General features: G+C 37.4%; 1 protein-coding gene across 1 annotated transcript; it reads left to right on the top strand.

Moving 5' to 3' along the window:
- Window positions 1-8,373: 8,373 nt before the first annotated feature.
- Window positions 8,374-10,046, top strand: LOC109793255 (MLP-like protein 43). The gene is made up of 2 exons (XM_020352715.3): window positions 8,374-8,624; window positions 9,532-10,046. Exons 1-2 carry the CDS (start codon window positions 8,438-8,440, stop codon window positions 9,798-9,800), a joined length of 456 nt encoding a protein of 151 aa, XP_020208304.2. The 5' UTR covers window positions 8,374-8,437; the 3' UTR covers window positions 9,801-10,046.
- The last annotated feature ends 3,616 nt before the right edge of the window (window positions 10,047-13,662 follow it).

Here is a 13,662-nt window from a genome sequence, read left to right as displayed (position 1 = left end):
GGGCCTTTGGCCCACGAAAAATGGGCTGTTACACATCCTCTATTGGAACACGTTCAAGCAATTGGGCATTCCGGAATCCGAGCTAGTTCCTTATGATGAACCTCTGGTTGGGTTCTCAGGCAAACGGGTCAAGACAAAAGGATATATCAAGCTGTCAACCCGGTTTGGGTTTGAAGGAGCAGAATACCGAGATATTTCGGTCAAATATGTGGTAGTTCACGCCAACACTTCTTATAACATTCTGCTCGGTCGGTTATCCTTGAATCGGGTCAGAGCGGTCGTATCCACTCCTCATCTAGCCATGAATTTCCCATCCGTTTCGGGACAAGTGATCACCATCCACGCCGACCAAAAAACTGCACGCGAGTGCTACTTCGCTAGCTTGCGGTTACCGAAAATGAATAAAGAAATCACCGAGGAGCCGAAACGCATCCATTCAGTGTCACAGCATTCGGCCATTGACCTTGACCCCCGAATTGACCAGGATGAGAGGGTTGAACCCATCGAGGACAAGCATCCTCTTCGGGTAGGAGCCTCAGATTCCCAGCTCACTTACCATGGAACTGTCCTCTCCGAACAAGAAAAATCAGCTATCGGACAGGTAGTTCTCGACAACAGAGATTTGTTTGCATGGCACCCCTCCGACATGCCGGGCATCGACCCAGATTTCCTTTGCCACAAGCTCTCAATCAGTAAGGAGGAAAAGTCGATCGCCCAACGGCGTCGGAAGGCCGGGGAAGAGAGGAAGGCAGCGATCGAAGTGGAAGTATCCAAGTTGCTAGAGGCTCGTTTCATCCGAGAAGTACACTATACAACATGGCTGGCCAATGTTGTCATGGTCCGGAAGCCAAATGGAAAGTGGCGTATGTGTACTGATTACACCAACTTAAACAAGGCCTGTCTGAAAGATGCCTACCCATTGCCGAATATTGACCGACTCGTTGATGGAGCATCCGGTCACAAATTCTTATCCTTCCTTAATGCATACTCAGGATACAACCAGATCCGTATGCACCCCCAAGACGAAGAGAAGATGGCGTTCATTATTGAAACGGCCAACTACTGCTACCGGGTAATGTCGTTCGGTTTGAAGAACGCCGGAGCCACGTATCAGCGGTTGATGAATAAGATTTTTCACGACCAGATTGGTCGAAGCATGGAAGTATATGTCGACGACATGGTCATGAAGTCGAGTGACGTCTCCACCCATGTGCGTGACTTGGCCAAGGTATTCCAAGCGCTTCGGCAGCATCAAATGAGGCTGAATCCCGAAAAGTGCGTGTTTGGGGTTTCAGGCGGAAAATTTTTTGGATTCATGTTGTCTAACCGAGGCATTGAGGCAAACCCCGACAAGTTCCAAGCCATATTGGATATGAAGAGTCCCGGTACTCTTAAAGAAGTGCAAAAGCTAGCAGGCCGACTCACCTCGCTCTCCTGATTCCTTCCTCGCCTGGCCGAAATAGCCCAGCTGATTCTACTCTTGCTAAAGAAAACAGAGCGATTCAGCTGGACCCGAGAATGTGAAGAATCATTCCAGCAATTCAAGGAACGTCTTAGCGCGCCTCCTATACTCTCTAAACCAGTTAGCAATCTCGACATGATTGTCTACCTGGCCGTATCAAGCTATTCTATGAGTGTCGTTCTGGTGCAAGAAAACCAAGGCAACCAACAACCCGTGTACTTTATCAGCCGGACGTTGTAGGATGCCGAGAGGCGCTACCAATTGTTGGTATGAAGTTAAATAATCAAGCAGAGTACGAGGCCCTGATAGCTGGTATGAAGTTAGCAAGTGAGATGGGAGTCAAGAAAATCATATGCTGGACCGACTCCAAAATTGTGGCCGAACAGGTCAACGACAATTTCCAGGTTAAAGATTCATACTTGTTGCGATACTATCACCTGTTCCAGCAACTAAAGGAACACTTCAATGAAGTTCAGATACGGCATACCCTGCACAATAACAAAGAACGAGCTGACCAACTGGCTCGGCTCGCTAGCAGCCGAAAACCCGGGCAGTTGCGATCCACTATTCATCTTGAGATTCCTACCCCGAGTGTGACAGTCGAATGCATGGCGATTAATGAAGATGCACCTTCATGGATAACCCCTATTCGGAAGTATATCGTTAATGGTCAACTTCCGGCGGACCCAGTGGAAGCAAGGAAATTACGAACGCAAGCAGCTCGGTATTCAGTGGTGGCCAACGAACTTTACCGGCGAGGATTCTCCACCCCGCTGCTCAAATGTATTGACAACCACCAGGCCGATTATGTCCTGCAAGAAATTCACGAAGGTATATGCGGCTCCCACTCGGGCGGGCGAACCATGGCGGCTAAAGTCTTGCGAGCCGGCTATTATTGGCCGACTCTGAAGGGAGATTGCGCCGAGTTCGTCAAAAAATTCGTGCAATGTCAAAAGCACGGGAACCTCATCCATGCCTCGGCTGCCGAGTTACACAACATCAGCTCTCTGTGGCCGTTCGCCTTGTGGGGTATCGACGTACTTGGACCATTCCCCGTGGCAAAATGGCAGGTCAAGTTTCTCCTGGTCGTAGTGGATTACTTCACGAAGTGGATCAAGGCCGAGCCACTTGCCTGCATTTTCGCTGCCAACGTCCAAAAGTTTGTTTGGAAGAACATCGTTACCCATTTCAGCATTCCGCAGGCCATGGTTTCAGACAACGGCCTTCAGTTCACGGATAAAAAGTTCAACTCCTTCCTCGAAAACCTCGGCATTTGGCACCGATTCACCTTGGTTGAGCACCCCCAGTCTAATGGGAAAGCCGAGGCGGCCAACAAGGTCATATTGACATAATTGAAGAAGCGGCTAGGTTCAGTAAAAGGAGCGTCGGCCGAGGAACTGCCAGAAGTCCTTTGGGCATACCGGTGCACACCACCAAGGAGACGCCCTTTCGCCTAACATATGGCGCCGACGCAATGATTCCGGTCGAAGTATGGGAACCATCATTTCGACAGCTACACTTCCATGAAGAGTCCAACGGTAACTCACTCCGAGCCGAACTCGATGTTCTGGACGAAGCGCGAGAAAAGGTGCAGGTTGTGGCCGAAGCTTGTAAACAACGAATGAGCTGACGCTTTAATTCCAACTTAAAGTTGAGGACATTTCATGAAGGCGACCTCGTATGGAGAGCAACCAGCTCGGCAAGGCACAAATCCTCTGAAGGAAAGCTCTCGGCCAACTGGGACGGCCCGTTCCGAATACGGCATGCTCTTCACAATGGAGCTTATAAGCTTGAGGAGCTGTCTGGCAAGGTCATTCCGAGAACATGGAACGCGTCCCACCTAAACACATATTATAGCTAGATTCCATTTTGTAAGACCTAAGCAATGTACATGTATCACGATGCACTATTTTCCTTGAATGATCTTTTTCCCCATTATAAGAGCGTGAAAAGGGGTTTTTGGTCAGCAAGGTTCTTAATGAGGCATCAATTCATCAATGAATATACATTCCACACTTAAAGTTGTCTGATATTTAAATTATTTTACAAGTCTTTCCTCCCGAGATCTTTCTCGGCCAAGGATGTGGCTTACGGTTCAAATTTTACAAGTCTTCCCTCCCAAGATCTCTCTCGGCCAAGGATGTGGCTTATGGTTCAAATTTTACAAGTCTTCCCTCCCGAGATCTCTCTCGGCCAAGGATGTGGCTTAGTTATGTTGATAAGTGTTTACTTCGTTCATTAAATTTAGTATTGCTCAATACAATCAATGAAAAACCAAATTAAAATTTCATTAACGGCTCTAACGGCCGAGCAGTACATTAAAAGGGCACTATCGGCCCATCCCTACAAAGAGCTTAACAAAATCTAAGACGCCACCTCTGGTTCCCCCTGGACCGGACCATCTTCTGGCGCACCCTCCTCATACGCCGTCTCCTCATTCAGCCCAGCTGGCCGTGCCGGAGCCTCCTCGTCGGCTTGTTGGCCTTGAGGGATGGAGGTTAAGTCCACCAGCTTGCCTTAGAAGAAATCCTTGGTCATATCAAGGTGAAACTCAGCAGGGAAGTCGCCAAAGAAGCAGGCCTGCCGAGCCGCTTGGGCAAACCCAGCCTGATGCTGAGAGAGGACCTTGTTGCGAGCCTTCTCCCTATAGGCACCGAAAGCCAGCTTCTCAGAGTCCAATTCCTTGGCCAGTATAGCGCCCTTCTCTGTCTCATTCTTCAAGGCCAGCTCAAGACGTTGGACCTTCAAAGCCAGGTCATCAGCAACTCGCCCCCGGCGATCCAGCTTGGCCTGAAACTTACCATTGGTCGTTTGGGCATCAGTAAGCGCCACCAACGTCTCTTGAAGAGACTTCTCCTGCTCTGCCAATTGCCGACGCAGTCCATCGGCCTCGCCATTTGGCTCCATCACAATGCTCTGTGCCAAGGCCACCGCTTGCACTTGGAACTCGCAGAAGAAGCCCCATTTTTTAGCTGAGCTCATCCGGCTCAGCAACCCTTGACCTGATTCTGAGGTCAAATCCTGGCTTAGAAAATCTTGGGCATTGACGTTGTCGGCCAAGAAGCTTGGCCCAACCAAACCCTGCGAAACGGTCGGGTTGGCCAGGCGTTGTTGCTTTGCACGACGGCTTTATTCCTCGGCCTTGGTGTCCGAGGGCCTTCTTTTTTCACTAGGCCTAGACGGCCCCTTGCCTCCCTTTGTCACCTTGGGGGCCGATCCCGTACCGCCACCTTGAGCGACGGAAGTGTTATTTCCACCCACGTGCCCTTCGGTCGGGGTTCTTGTAGTCGTCGCCGCTGCCACTTGGCTACCGATCAAGCGACAAATATCCAAGTTATCATCCGCATAATTCGTCATGATACCTGCACATCATTAGTCAAAATCAATGATAACGTAAGAATCTAAACAAGTAGGAAAGGTACTATACCAATCAATTCTTCGACTATGTCGACTGATTCGTACAATCGGACCATAGGTCGGCATGGTAAAGGCCGAGGCAGCTTCTCCAAAAAATTTAAACTCGCTCTCTCCTCCGGGGACATGCGAGACTTAGACACCGTGTCGTACTTCCTCGGCTTCCGAGTCCAATACAACGGAAATAGTGAATTCCCTTCGGCATCAAAGAAATATTTATTCCCTGTCAGGGGCCGAATCATCACCTTTATAAATCCTACTTTAAAATTCTTGTAGGACGTGGTAAAAGGTTGCAACAAACAATCGTTGTGCCGAACCAACGACAACCATTTAACCTTCTTCGTCGGCCGAGACGAGTAATGATATAAAAATAAATGCGGGCTTGGCTTAATCTTGACTGCGAGGCAAAGCTGTCGGAAACCTTGCATGGCTACCCAAGTATTTGGATGAAGTTGACTCGGGGCCACGTTCAGAAGCCGTAGTATACCCATAAAATAATCATCAAAAGGAAGAGTTATCTTCAAATCCCGGAACATGTAATTGTACACATAAAAAAACTGGTATTTTCACGACCCTTGATTCAAATACACGAAGTCTGGATTCGGCCCTCCATCGCCTCAGCACAGCTGAAAGAAGATGGGAGAGGGTTCCTCTTCCTCAGGGAAGGTCAAGAATTTCACCGCCGATACGAAACGAACAATAGAATTCTTATCGGTATACCGGGAATACACGTTGCCAACCTCCCCGTGCACCCACGAATACCCAGGGGTCCCTATGGGAGGAAAATGCCTGGAAGCCCCGGCACCCTTGCTCGGATGATCATCAGAAACTATGGCCGATGAAGACTCACTCCCACTCTGCGATCGTTCAGACCCAGAAATGGACTCTACATTATCTTCTCCATTGGAAGTCGAGGCTGATACGTCGTGTCGGTCCGGCACTGCCCGCGACCCAGCACCGGTAGAATCACCTGTGTCCCCAGAGGAGTTAATCTGAACAACATATACATCTACCATGTTAACGTACCTAGGAGTAGAGCTTGAGCTTGATCGGTCTAGATGAAAGGATGCTTGAACGTTGTAGTTGCACTAACTTCGGCTTAGAGCAAACAATAAACGCGTATCTTTTGGGACCCCCCACACGCCTATTTATAGATGCTCCTTGCAACCACATCGAACGCCACACCCCTTCGCACACCGTTGGATCAATTAGATCCAATGTTCCACAATGCGCAACCCTTTGCATTCCGCCAGCGGTTGTAACCCTTAGCATGTCATCAACGCCCAATAGTTACAACCCCTCGCATTCCGCCAAGCAGTTGTAACCCTTAGCATGTCATCAATGCCCAACGGTTACAACCCTTTGCCTTCCCCCAAAGAGGGAAACTCTTCGTATCCCAAGAATACACACATTTATAACCAATTCTTGCAAATAAATCATTAAATTTACCCTTTGTGTCGTTCCACTCCTGAAGGCTGGGGGGCTTGTGTACCAGAGGGATCCTATTGGTCACGTGGACCAACACGTGCCGTTTCGTTAGACACCCACGCGGACTAAAGGCAACCACGACCATACATCAACCTTGACTCTAACATCGGCTCGGCATACGACCGAGGGCTGAGAAGAATCCACAAGCAACCTCGGTTCGGTTTAAGACCGGTAACAAGTACCATGTCCCCATATGCCCTACATATCGGCTCGGCCTAATGCCGACTCGATAGGATAGCAACAATACCTGTCGGCCCGGGCAAAGGCCGAAGACATCCAACACCCCAAGCCTTTACCTGTCGGCTCGGCAATGAGTCGAGGGATAAAACAAGGATTATGGCTATAACCACGATTAATCAAGACAAACACATGATTAAGACATAATCAGCCGATTAGCGTCGTATTACCTAATTTGGTAAGCTTCAGAAGAGGCCCACCACTGACAGGGCCCATAAAAGGTAGTATAAATAGGTCACTTATAATGAGGTACGTCACTGTTCATTTTGGATTACCCTAGAAAATCGTGCATGTGCTGACTTGAGCGTTGAAGTGCCTTTTACAGGTACATCCCCCTCCGAAGTATCTACCTGAAGCTCCAGTTTAACCCTTCATCTCTCAGAAAATTATGAGTGTACCTTAAGACAAGTACAGATTAGTTACTTTCCTCCTTTAAAAGCAGGATTTTTTTCACTGATTTAAAATATTATATATAGGAATTGAATTCAATGCAAGTCACCAAGTTTACGACTCATACATTACTCAACAAATTGAGTAAGAAATTAATTTATAATAAAGATAAAAACGATGCGTCATTTATAATAGAGTATTTTTTATCATACATCTCACTCTCTTGCATTGTACATTTATCTCTTTTTTTTCTTTTATGTTAATCTTTCAATATTTTTGTTTTATAACATACGTAATATAGAAATTGTTACTAAAAATTACTTTTTACTTATATAATAAATATAATATATATTAGTATATTTTTAAGACTTATGAGATACATAAAATATATATTATTAAATTTTATTTAAAATTAATATTAAAATCATATATAATCATATATTAAATAAATATATTTTTATATATATTATACCTATAATAATACTTTTTGTATGTTATTCTTTTTACTTTTTTATAATATTTTTATCATATCATATATCATATTTATTCCTTTCTCTCAATTATTCTTTCTTCTTTTTTTTTTTTTTCTTTATCTGACATGACTCGTGTCTCATTCCCTTTCGGCATTAATAATTACTTACTTTCAATCTATACCCAAAATGACAGCACAATGGATTGATCCGTGTGTAGTAGCACAAATGGCGTGTTGGGAAAAAATAATTTTAAAATAATAGCGTGTTGAAAAAACGATTTACATATGAATATTTTAAAATGAAAAATAAATAGAAACAACATTTTTCTATGAAAGTATCATATAACAACAAACCTAATGTTTTATTTTATTTAATTATTTTACCAAAACCTTAAAAATGGACACGACACAATTTTATACAAAATCATAATCAAATCATCATTATTTTGAAAATTTCCTATGAATAGTTTATTTTATACCCAGTGTATGTTACTACGAAAGAATATAAAATATAAGAAAAAAGTTAAATTTGATCACAAATTTTAACTAATAAAAACGAATAGACTTAATAAACCGGTCATCCGCTTATATTAAAAAAGCAAACCATAATAATATTAATAATAAAATTTAAAAAATAAATAATAAAACTTGTTATCAATAAGGTATATTTTTAACCATTGCAAAATAACAATTTTGTTATTGTAAATTACATTAAAATTACAAATTACAAATTGAGTAACCGACTTTTGTTTATTTGCGAGGAATACATGTTACTAAAATTAGAATTCTCAAAGGAAAAATGATTAGGTTCTTTCTTATTCTTGGCTTATCGAAAATGGACCCCATAGTTGAAATAGTTGTCAGGAGTGGGTATGTTAGGGTCTATATAAGTTGGACATGGTTGCAATATTCTTCTCATTTCTCATACCTGCTTATTTGTTTCTTCCATTACTTGCTTCTTTCTTTGATCGATCATGTCACTTGCTGGTAAAATCACCTCTGAAATTGGGGTTCATGCAACCGCTGCCAAGTGGTTCAACCTCTTTGCCACACAACTTCATCATGTTCAAAACCTCACTGATAGGGTTCATGCTACCAAGCTGCATCATGGTAATGACTGGCATCACAATGAGTCCGTCAAGCACTGGACTTACATCATAGGTAATTAAACTTCTAACTATATTAGCAAGGAAACGAAAAATGGGTAAATTAATTTTTTTCATCGAATATATTTTAGTTTTATTATACTCTTAGTTTTAATACACAACTCATGCATTAATTGATATATATATTTATTCTAGTTTATCTAATAACTAGTATTTTATTTTGTGTAATACATAGACATATTAATTATACAAGATATAATTAAAATTTATAATAAATATATAAAAAATACTATATTTAAGTGTATAAGTTATATTTAAAATAAGTATACATAAATATTTTAAATATATAAATTATATTTTAAATTTATAATAAATAATTTATATTATAAAAAAGTATTTTTATTTATTAATAATTTATTTTAAAATATTAATATTTAATTAATAAATAATTATTATAAATAAAAATCGAATTAAATAAGAAGTTAAAAAAAATTACAAATTTTTTCGTTGAAAAAAAGTCTAAAAACATTCTTGTATGGGATATAAATTTGTATTTAATATGTAGGAGTTGATTTATGTATACAAAATATTCTGAAAAAAGATTATATTATTGATGTTATCCATTTTGAGAATAATTACCGTTCATATGTCTCTTACCAAAAGAAAACATATCAATTTTAGTTTTACTTACTTTCTCAGTCTCACATTACTGCAGTTTCAATATTTAGAAACGGTCTTAAAATAATGAATAATAGTCTCACATTTTCATATAACATTAATTAATTTTATTTAATTTTGTTTTTTATAAAATATTTAATCACCACAATTAAAAATAATATATTTATTGAGAGACTAGATTATTTTAATAAAATTATATTATATTAAAATTCATTTATGTATTTGTGTGTATAATTCTCACAAAATGTATTTATTATTGGTTTTGATTGCTTGTGAAACAACAGATGGCAAGGTTACAACATGTCAGGAGAGTATTGAATCTGTTGATGCAGCGAACAAAACAATCGTCTACAAGCTCTTTGGTGGTGACCTAGATCGCCAGTTTAAGGTCTTTAAGTTCATCTTTCAAGCAATTGATAAGGGTCATGGTGCTATTATCAAATGGACCGTTGAATATGAGAAGAATGCTAATGATGTTGATCCTCCATATGGCTACGTCGAATACTTCCACAAGTGCACCAGTGACATTGATGCTAATCTTCTCAAGGCATAGCCCCAAAAATTATGTATAAAATAAAATAAGAAATTATGGGGTTGGCCTTGTGATGATAAGTGCTTATATGTATAATAATCTGTGTGAGGTTTGGCGAGAAGGATGCTTATGTGTTGATCCTTCCTCGCATTGAATAAACTTTGGATATGCATGTCGGTGTGTTAAATTATATGTTAAAGTGTTATTGTGATGCATATGTAATGGATATTTATGCTTCACATAAATACATACTTTCGTCCAGTTCTATATTTTGTTTCCCAATTGTTTATTAAGTTTGATTTGCAAAATCTTCACACGTACGTATTAATGAGCAGGGATGTTCAAATTTGAATCAATCCAAACGAAAAATTGCAAGCTGATCTATAAGATTGAAAACTGGTTAAAAATTGCATATTTTTAGTTTGGTTTGATTTTTTAATTTTCAAAATCACATTATTCAATTTGATTTTTGAATTGAGATGTGAAATAACTCTAAATCGAATCAAATCACACTTATTTATAGATATATTTTTTTCAAATGTATAATGCATATGTATAAAATTGACATATAACATAAAAAATGTTTTATAAAATTATAAGCTACTAAAAGATGTTGTTTTTTATGTTATAATATTTAAAATGTATTTTATAAAATTGTAGACTATTTATTGGAAAAAACCTAAGACTCATATCGATTAGAGATAAGATAATTAAATAATATATATATATATATATATATATATATATATAAATTACAAGTCAGTTTTGTAGGGTTAAGTTAAACTCAAATTCACTATTCTAAGATGGTATCAAAGCTATTCTAGATTCTTAAAAATGGGTCACCCACCATTGATACATGCACCATGAGCATGAAGGAGTACATTGAAAAAAAAAAACTTAAGTCCTGCCAATCCCCTATATCATTAAAAAGGGGTCACCTACCATTATTTATCCACGTACTAGAGATTAGGCAATTAAATAGTATATAAATGGAAAATAATCCTCATCATACAAGTCGATTTTGTAGGGTTGAGTTAGGTTCAAATCCACTATTCTAAAATGGTATCAGAGCTATCCTAGATCGTTAAAACTGGGCCGCCTAGACTCAAATCCACTATTCTAAGACTACTAAACTAAATTTTAAAAAATTTATTAGTTATTTATAACATTCCAAAAAAAATATTAAGTGAATATATATATGTATATATATATATATAAGAAAAAATATTTAATATGATAATTCAAAATTATATTAAAGAAATACTTTTATTAAAATAATAAAATAAGAATTAATGTTAAATGCATTAAGTGATCAACATATTTTACTATTTGTATACTTTTAATTTTATTTTTGACTTACGATATTAAACAACTAACATAATATTACATGATTTTAGTTAATTTTTAGAATTAAATATATTTTTAATCCTTTAAATTTAAGATGAATTTCTTTTTTCCTAAAATTTAAAATTAGTTTTTTTAGTTCATATAATTTCAAAAAAAAATCTTATTTTAGTCTTTTTACTCAAATTTTATTAGAAAATCTGTCAAATATTATCACAAAACTTATATACCAATGTCCTGATTAATGAAAATATCACACTAAACTCAGTTGATACTACATAACTATTTTAATCTCTCACGAGAAAATAAATAAAACTATATAATGAAAACACAGTGGTTATGTAATTACAGTGACATTTAATTTATTTTATTTTTTTCTGAAATTGTTTTGAGCGGTGCATTGGATTTTGCGGTCCTAATCTGATCTGATTTCCTGGATAATACAAATCTACTAGTCAATCAAATCCTCAATCTTCAATTTATTATTTATATATATCAACTATGAGGAGTGCTTTCTGAATCATAAAACATGATTTAAATTAAAGGGATTTGGGTTAATCTTACAAGCAACTTCCTTCTATGATTTAAAGTAAAAGAATAATTAATGTTAAATAAAATGTACAGATTTTAATAATATGTATATTTCAATTATATGTGAAAAAGTTATCGTACACCAGCATCAAAAAGATTGTTATGATCACTATTTTTTAAAGATAAGTGGTATTGATAATATTTATATTTTATGCTAGTTATATATTTATTTAAATAAATAATAAAATATTTTAATTTGAGGATATATATAAAAATAGAAAACGTTTTCTAAAATTAAACATTCCGTACCCGTTTCCGAAAAATTTGCGTCTGACTGGAGTAGAAGCGGATCCTTCTGTTAGGGTTTCTAAACGTAAATATATACCATATAGTTTTGAAAAACACATAACAAAATTTATTTTTATTCAGTATTATTAACATAAATTATATATCCCATACCTGTTCATGTGATTCAACTATAAACTATAAACTCTAAATCACTAAATGAGTAGCTTAATTGAGTAGATGGTAAGTCTAATTATGATATTATTAGTTTAGCAAGCTTAATAAGTTATTCTCCTCTTTTATATTGAAAGTGACAATATAGATTTTTTTAAAAAAATAATATATATATATATATATATACATATATATATATATATATCTTAAATTAATAAAAGTTAATAACTAATTTTTTGAAGTGTTGATATATATTTAAGATGTTAATATTTTTCAATAAATAATTTTTCATATGGATCAACTGGAATCGAACTTAACTTCATAATTAAGGGATAAGATTATTTATTAATCATAATATATATATTAAAAATGTAATTAATATTTTTATTTATATTAAAATTACTTTAAAGTTTTTTTTATTATGATTAATATGCTATTTGTTTCTCATTTATAATAAGGGTATAAAATATTTAAGAATTAAGTAGACAAAATTGATATATGTAACTAAAAAATATAATAAATAATATATTTTACATATTTTATAAATTAATATATTTTTCCACAAGTAGATAAAAAATATAGAGGGAATAATTATAATGAAAATACGTATGAAAGAGTGCTAAGAAACATGGATTGGTAATAGAATATCTAGAAGCAGATATGAAAGAATGAAAGTGGAATTACCAAGTTTGGATGCAGCTGTATCTCATTTACTTAATAGGGCTACTTAATTTGGTGTAGGGTTAAACACTAGTATAGAAAGGGTCATTAACGTCGGACATTTTAAGCCTTTTATGTTGGAAAAGTCTCCGACGTTAATACGGGAGACGTAAATTTACATCGCCTATCATAGACGACATAAATTTACGTCAGATGTTTCCTATTCCCGACGTAAAAAGGGGCTTTAAAAGGGGAAAATATACGCAATAATTTACGTCGGACTAGACCATGTCCGATGTAAATTTACGTCGGCCAGTGCTAGGACTCCTGAACCTCATCCCATGATGGAATGATAATAGAAACATGCCGTCGAGCTAGGACTCCCAAATAGCTCTTAAACTTGGCAGCATTTGGGCCTGATGCCTTGCCAGAACGAGGATCCACCTCAACCGGTGTCCTCTCCTTGGCAATGCGTCCAGCTGTCAACCCAGACAATCGGGTGACAAATCTACCTTCCCTCCTTCCACTGCCAGACCCTGAATCCTCCATAATCCTGAAAAAATTAAACTTTCATTATTAAAACAATGAATTAACTGAATAGACAAATAAAGTAAAAAAGATAATAACAATATAGCAACAAAATAACTAATAAAAAACAAATAATACACAAACAGAAACCTATTAGGTTGAAATGTTTTTCCATATTCCTTCATCATGATCACTTCGAATAGCATGTATTTCGTCCACTTCATTGTCCGCAATAGGACCAAATGATCTGCTTGAGAAAGACGGTGTCTCATGTCACTACAAGAAAATTCGCTATTACAGATGGCCAGAATCCGTGGGAAATGTAAAAAATCCGTGGGTAATAGTGCATTTCCGACGGATT

The sequence above is a fragment of the Cajanus cajan genome, chromosome 8, assembly GCF_000230855.2.
Source record: "Cajanus cajan strain Asha chromosome 8, NIPB_CcT2T_4, whole genome shotgun sequence".
NCBI classification, from domain to species: domain Eukaryota; kingdom Viridiplantae; phylum Streptophyta; class Magnoliopsida; order Fabales; family Fabaceae; genus Cajanus; species Cajanus cajan.
The sequence above is the reverse complement of the archived record's forward strand: the minus strand, read 5'-3'. Positions and strand labels throughout refer to the sequence as shown.